This window comes from Adiantum capillus-veneris, chromosome 9, assembly GCF_014529385.1.
Source record: "Adiantum capillus-veneris isolate H3 chromosome 9, ASM1452938v2, whole genome shotgun sequence".
NCBI classification, from domain to species: Eukaryota; Viridiplantae; Streptophyta; class Polypodiopsida; order Polypodiales; family Pteridaceae; genus Adiantum; species Adiantum capillus-veneris.
In genome coordinates, this window is record NC_140939.1 from 53,853,451 (window position 1) to 53,861,223 (window position 7,773).

Genomic DNA, 7,773 nt, shown 5'->3' on the forward strand with positions numbered 1-7,773 from the left:
GGTTTATGGTCCAAGGCAAATCGTGCTTGCAAATGGACCCTTTGAAAAGTGGGGCATTGATGCTATGGGTCCTCTGCCTAGGACAAACAATGGTAAACTCTACATTCTAGTGGCTATAGACTATATGACTAGGTGGGTGGAAGCACAAAGTGTGGCAAAGGTAAATGAAAATACAGCGAGAAAATTTGTCTACACTCGCATTTGTTGTAGATTTGGCACACCTTTGGAGATTGTTTTTGATAATGGTCCAGGGTTTAGAAAGGGCTTTCTCACAGAAGTCTGTGAAGAACTTCACATTCTACATCGTCATAGTACACCCTACTATCCCCAGTCAAATGATCTGGTAGAAAAAGCTAATGGTGTCATTGCATGCATCATTAGAAAGATGGTGAGAAACAAGACAAAGTTATGGGATGACTTCTTGGATGGCACCTTGTGGGCGTATCAAACCACATATAGGGAAGCCACAAAGTTTACACCATTTCACTTGGTCTATGGTCAAGAGGCTTTACAACCAATTGAGCTCAACATTCCAACAATGCGACTTCATGGCAAAGCAGCACAAGATGATAAAGAATCATGGATGGATCGAATTCTTACCTTAGCTGATCTTGAGTGGAAAAGAGAAGCAGAATACGAGTGCTACAAAAGGAAAGCTACGCAGGCGAAGGAGAAGCTTGACAAGAAACTAAAGGACAAAGGCATCCATGAAGGAGATCTTGTGCTAAGGTATGACAATCGACTTGATAATCGTTTTGATGCCAAATTTGAAACTAGATGGCAGGGGCCATACATAGTTAAGAAGGCTTTCAATTCAAGTTACTATCAACTTATGGACTTGAATGAGAAAGAGCACTCTAGGAAGATAAATGGTTATCGCTTGAAGCCCTATTTGAGTCGCCTTCTACCAAAGGATCTACCAAAGATCTGTCAAAGGGCAGCTATCTCATGTAAGTATTGTTCCATGAAGCATGAGTGTAACTCGATCCAAAATGCCAAGGGGTCAAACAATGAAGATCTCGTCAAGGACTATGAAGCACTCTCTTTGGAAAAGATGCTCTATGATGGTACATGAATATACCATCATCCGAGGGGACGGCTAATGATAGCCGTTTTTTGGCTATCCAAATTGCCATAGTGAGCTACCTCACCCTACCAAAATCACCCAAACACTGTGGCTATCCCTACAATTTCACTGTACATAGGCATGTGTGAGTTAGGAGACTTTCTCCATATTTTCTTAAAAACCCTCAATTAGCTAGTCAGTGGGCTAGTTGAGCCAAAAAATTAAACAAAAAATATAAAAAAAGGTATATTATGGCCTCTTTGTGTGTAAATATTTCATTGTATATAGGACCTAAATATAAGGATTTTTCATAATTATTATGGTATTTATTTAAATATTTATACTTAGGTGTGTGTTATTTATGCTATGTACATTTACTCACCATTACCACAATTTTTCTTACCATACTCTTTATTCCATAAAGAAATAATTTCAGGTAATCTTCTCTTATTTTTGGTGTAGCTCCATCCCAACAAAAATCCAAAAAAACTAGTATTATTTATGTGTATATTTTTTCATTGTTGTGATTTTTTTCCTTCCTACATCTATTCTCTATTACTCTCATAAATTAGAACACCAAAAATATTCATCTTTTTATGGTAGACTTATAATGAGAGAGATTTATTTTGACCTCTTTATATTTTTTCCACCTATATTATTTATATTTTACATGTACATATTTTTTTAGACTCCTCAATATTTGATTTTCTTAGTTATACTATTCATTTATATCATGATCTCAACAATATCTTCAATTATAGACTCACTAAATAAGGTCAAGGGTATGTGGCATACATGCATGCACTATGGAGGGCTCACTCTTGGAGGCATTCAAAAGAATCATCCAAAGAAGGACCCCACAAGGACTTTGTGGAGTGGAAAAAGATAGTCGGTTTTGCTGAATTTTTAAAGGTCACTTGCTCTCCGAATTTGAAAAGGTGATACAAACAAAAGTTGTAGCTCGTGGGCTGAACTTTTACCTCAAATTTTTTCCTATTTTTTGAGCTGCGAGCTATGATTTTATTGGTGGACCCCAGTTTGCCCATGCTATGCAGCCACACTCCCTCTTCCACTTTATCATTTTCCTCTTTCACACACACTTCTCCACTCATCATCCCCACACCTCTCTCCCACTCCTCTGTGCACCGTACTCACCTTCTTCTCAACCTTGAAGAATAAGAGAAACCATGATGACCTCATGTTCCTACACACACTTCCATTCCAAAATTGACCACTTAGTCTCATTTTTCCTCTTCCATATTATTACCCATATCTATCAAAAAACCACAAAATTCAGCCTCTTCTCTTGAAAGACAGCACCATGTTGATTGATTACTCATATTCAATTACCTTGGCTCCCAAGGAAGGTCAAGAGTGGAGAAAAAATGTACCGTCAAAGCTAGTGGACCGTCAACAAGCGTCAAAATTGACCCTACTCAAGACACTTGGAGCATCAACATTGTAAGAAATCCATAGTTTCTTACCTATTAAGAGTTTTTTCTTCCTTATTTGTATCCTACATGGATACTCCCATTGTAAATATCCAATTCCATTTGTAAATCAATAAAAATACTAACTTTACTAATTTACTAACACTAACCTACTATGAAAAGTCCTATCACCTCCACTTCTCTCCTCTCTCTCTTCTTCATCTATCCCCACCAAGTTCTTGATAATTCTAAGCAAAATAAATAAGATAAGTGCTAAAAATATAACCCAACCATGGTTAGAGGAGTAACCCTAGCCCTCAAACAAGCTCTTGGTGTTGTCATCAATTTAGCCATAAATCCCACATACTGTAAGAGGGCGACAGGGTGGACAGGACTCCCCTGGCCTTAAGACAGTGATTGGGATGGCTTTTCTTGTGATGTGTTTTGGTGTAATTTCCTCAAGCTATGTTGAACAAATACTAATCTCACTTTGATTGGTCATGACAGATTTGTAAATGCAACAAGCACCCCCTCCTTCTTCTCTCTCTTTCTTACATATATAATTGTGTTTTCTTGATCACTGCCGATACATTTCAAAGCAGCCCGAGCACTATCTCTCTCTCTCTCTCTCTCTCTCTCTCTCTCTCTCTCTCTCTCTCTCTCTCTCTCTCTCTCTCTCTCTCTCTCTTTACGTGTCCTAGTTCGCATCCAAAACTAGGTGGTGCCCAAAATTTGTGTAGGGTTAGGTTGCGGGTTTGTGTGTGTGTTTGTTGTTTTTTCCAACCCCGACCCAATTAAGCAGCACGGGAGCCTAGAAGAGTGCTTAGAGGCCACTGTTCTTGTTGCCCGTCCCGGACCGCCTCAATAGTTGGGTCCAATCACAAACCCTTGACCAATGGCACTCCAAGGTTTACAAACAATCTATTATCCTCCACAAAGCTATGTAATGCATCTAAATATCACTACATACCCTTCGGTGAGTCAGAGATCAAGAAAATATCATGAGCATATACAACAATGGAATCCGTGTCCCTGCTAGATGGGCATCTTTGTCACCCTCTCTATCAATGTAATCAGAAAACTCATCTATATACATGCCAAATAGAGTAGGAGACAAAGGAAAACCTTGTTTCACTCCAATGGTGGAGTGAACTAAATCAAATATCCCCTCTTGAGTGCGTACGTGTCCCACCACTGATCTATATAGAGCCATGATCCCCCAAATTAACTCAATGACCCATGTCATGCTAGAATAGTCGTAGTCCTCTAATGGAGTCCTTATCAATGTCGTGGTCTCCCTCATAGACATGGGCATCTAGATCTAGCTCCCAAGCTCAATGGCTCTGTTAGCTAATATACCTCTAGTATAAGTGGTTTGATATGTCTACTATGAAGCATGCTCATTTGGCTACTAAGTCCCTTCTCTAAAGAAGTCTGTGATCTCCCTCTATGAATGTCTCCCACTTCTTGATCTCCTCAAGAGACTCTCCTTGTGTTTGTGCAGCTCTAGCAAAAGCAACTTGAGGCATCTATTATCTTGACATTTGATGATTCTCACCAACTATCCAAATCCCTCTATGAATAGACAATGAAAGCGGCCTCATGTCTCATAGAATACCCAACAATGACAAATATGATGTAACTCTGTCTCCGGCACTATATGACATAACTGTCATATACAAGCCTCTGCTGGTATTCTCCTAAATCTGCCAATCTCAATCTCTAGCTGACATGATGATGTGTGCATCTAATCAATAGCACATCGTATTCCATAGGATAATTGAGTATCTATATAGGCTGGCTGATCACATATCCATCCTCTATTAGTTGGGATGCATTCCTGTATGGGATGTATCCATGTGATCCTAGTATCTAGCTGAATCAAATATCTCTATCCGTGAGAGAGATAGGGAGGGTGCATGCAAGGAGTACTCAAAGGGAGGCCGTCCGTCCAGTCTCCGTCTATCTAATTAATCAAAAGGGCCTCGACCACTAGAGGGGGGCATGTGGCTTGGCTTGAATAATCTCATTAGGCATTTAAGCCTCGGCCCGAATCTTGACAAGCTCTCTTGATGGCAGAATCAGCCTTCTTTTTTTGGGTTCGAGCACCTGCAACAACTATAAATATGGAGGTAGCCAAGTGCGAGGGCACTGGATGCCTCCTGATGCCCACAAATAGTGTATAAACACCCAAAATCTACCATGTGCAAACAGAGGGTATGCAGCCTATAAGCTAATGAGTTGTTTTGAATCATCGGAAAGATCATAGAGACTAGAGGTGTCTCCATAAATCTCCTTCCAACAGCGCTACTAGGTCCACTGTGTGTGTGTGTGTGTGTGTGTGTGTGTGTGTGTGTGTGTGTGAGAGAGAGAGAGAGAGAGAGAGAGAGAGAGAGAGAGAGAGAGAGAGAGAGAGAGAGAGAGAGAGAGAGGTGAAAACTAATCCATCCCAATGCTAAGCAAAAAATGAGTTGTACATGTTAGGGAGTCTTGTGCAGTCGTTGGAGAATGAGTTTCTACAGGCATGTGATTGCAGAGGTGAGTCATGGAATGGACATGCAGATCAGAGGGGGACTTGGTCGCTAGAGATGAGGGGTCTATGTTAAGAAGCTACAGCATGAAAAGCCTACTGCAGAATGGGCGTGGGTCAGCAGGTTGAGAGGTAGACCCACCAAATGAAGAGGTGCACAGTGACGGCTGAAGACGGCGAGCTAGAGCCAACAAGATCAGTTGAAGGTCCCTGATGGGCGCTACCCATGCGCCGGCCCAAGAAGCTTCCGTGGAGCCACCCGCAAGCAGGCATTCCGCATTTTCCCGTTGTTGACAATCTCTAGTTCCTCCTACTCAAGATCGTAGACTGCACCTTCTTCCTCTCTGTGGACATGCCCCTTCTGCTGGGCGATGGCCTGACTGACGAAAAAGGTAATGATAGCAGTGGCACTCTTGACCTCTCCCTCGCCCACCTCCACCTCTACTATTAGATGGTGCCCTTCCGTCTTCCCTTCTCCGCCCTCTCCTCGTAGATTTGAGGCCATTTTTTGCAAATCCCTTGAACTCCGCCAAGCTTAGTTTACTTGATTATTTTATTTTTTATCATATTTTTAAATTGTATTTCAATTATCTTTATGTAACTTTAGATAATATATAATATTAACTACTATGTAATATATAGTATATATAGTACTATATATAAATGAGGTGCAAATAGCGTGATTACCTCTCATGAGTGGAAGACTAATCCGCTCTAGGAATGGCCTGTATGTGTGACCTCTCTCTCTGTCTCTCTCTCTCTCTCTCTCTCTCACACACACACACACACACACACAACTAATCAACCTATGAAGAGGATGGAAAGTTTCTTGTGATGACTGGAGGTCAGGAAGAGGATATGGGTTCCTTAGTCTCTTATCTTGCCCACGATTGGTTCACTACCTCCGGATGTATTAGTTGAGCACATATTCTCATGGCTATGTGTACGCGAGCTTTGCAAGCTCCATTGCGTTTGCAAGGCTTGGAGTTTGGTGTTGGGAGGGGGAGATTGCTTGTGAGACAAGGTAAAGTAGTTATGGTTCTTAATGCACTCTATGATTCTGAATCCCAAGACAGGTGAGCGCTCCATGGATCAACATGTATGCCAAATGTGGTGTATTTTAGAAAGCACAAAAGGCACTTGAGTAGGTTCCTCTCAAGGATTCCATCTCTTGACACACACTGATTGTAGGATATGCCCAACAAGGGCACAAATCCTTTCAATATATGCAAAGGAAGGGAATCTCTCCAGTTGCAATAATCTATTCTTGCATCTTGAAGGCATGTGACAGTACATAAGATGCCAACTTCGGCAAAAGAATTGAGGATGATATTGTTAGGCAATTGATGTTGACAAATAATGTTGTGATTGGAAATGCCTTGATTGACATGTATGCTAAGTGTGTACCTGAGAAAGCACAACAAGTGCTTGAGGAGATTCTTATCTAGAAAGTTGTCTCTTGGAATCCATTGATTGTGGGGTATACACTAAAGGAGCATGACCAAGAAGCTCTAGGATGTTTTGAGGGGATGACGAGCGAGGGAATCTCTCCAAATACAATCACCTATGCTTGCATCTTGACATAATGTAGCATTAGGTTAAAGAAGATTGGACTTACCTTGTGTAGATTGTCAAGAATGATTGCCAATCCTCTTCTTCTTCTCTTCTTTTCTTTACCACCTTCGTTGCCGATGTCGATCTTCACCAATTATGAAAATGGCGATTTGGTGACAAGATTTTTCAACTTCATAGAGGTTAGGCATGGCCTACATGCTGAATTTTATGTACATAGAGAAGAGGTAAGATGAAATTATGACTTAGAGGTAATAGAAAGAGACATAGATAGGGTGTATATACATGTAGAGTTCGTATGAGAGCTAATGGAGGTGAGAGGGGAGGTTAGTGGTAAAGAGGGTGAAAGAAACCATGAGAGTTATAGGTTTGAGTGAGGGATGGAGAGGAATTAGTGTGTGTGTGTGTGTGTGTGTGTTTGTGTAGAAGTGTGAAGGGAGGTAAGAGAAGACTAGGGTGACGTGAGAAAAAGTGGGCAGTTTAAGGTCCACCATAAAACTCATATCTCACCGATGGTAGCTCCAAAAATTATGAAAAACATTGAGGTGATTATTCAGCTTGTGGTATGCATTTTTTTTGTTGGTCACTTCTTCAAATTCCGATTGGATATAGGTGCCAAAAATCTCACCAAAAAGCCTGTTTTTATGTTTGCAAAAGTCTTCTAGTGGCCCCCTCGCATCCAAGAGTGAGACCCTCCAAAAGTCATATCATGATACAGAGCATCCAAGTTATCTTTACATATGCATGGAGGAGGATCATTGGTGAATAAAGAAATATATACATGGTGGGATTCGGGTTATTCATGGACTTTAGCTTAATGAGCACATGGTGTTTGAATTACGAGCACAAAAATTAAAAATATATGGAATAATTATGGATATGAAAAAAAGATATTGGAATCATATGATATGGTCCCTCTTTTGTATTATTTTTGGTGAAAAAGAAAAAAGTATATAAGTAGATAGAATTTATATAATAAAAGTAACTAAGAGAGTAGAAATCGGTTTTTTGTTTTCACACAGGTGAGGATAGAAATGGGAAGATGGTTAAAATATATATATATATATATATATATATATATATATATATATATATATATATATATATATATATATGATATTAGAGGATGTACACATTAGTAACAAAAAATATACTTATGATGCAAGAGGATGAAA

At 40.1% G+C, this 7,773-nt stretch overlaps 1 protein-coding gene across 1 annotated transcript; it reads left to right on the plus strand.

The window, feature by feature from the left end:
• The first annotated feature begins 538 nt into the window (after positions 1-538).
• Positions 539-1,075, plus strand: LOC147450492 (uncharacterized). The gene has a single exon (XM_086520474.1). It carries the CDS (start codon positions 539-541, stop codon positions 1,073-1,075), a length of 537 nt encoding a protein of 178 aa, XP_086376600.1.
• Positions 1,076-7,773: the final 6,698 nt, after the last annotated feature.

Bases quoted from the DNA above. Each gene is read 5' to 3' on its own strand.
- LOC147450492 (XM_086520474.1), top strand. From the start codon at position 539: ATGCGACTTCATGGCAAAGCAGCACAAGATGATAAAGAATCATGGATG.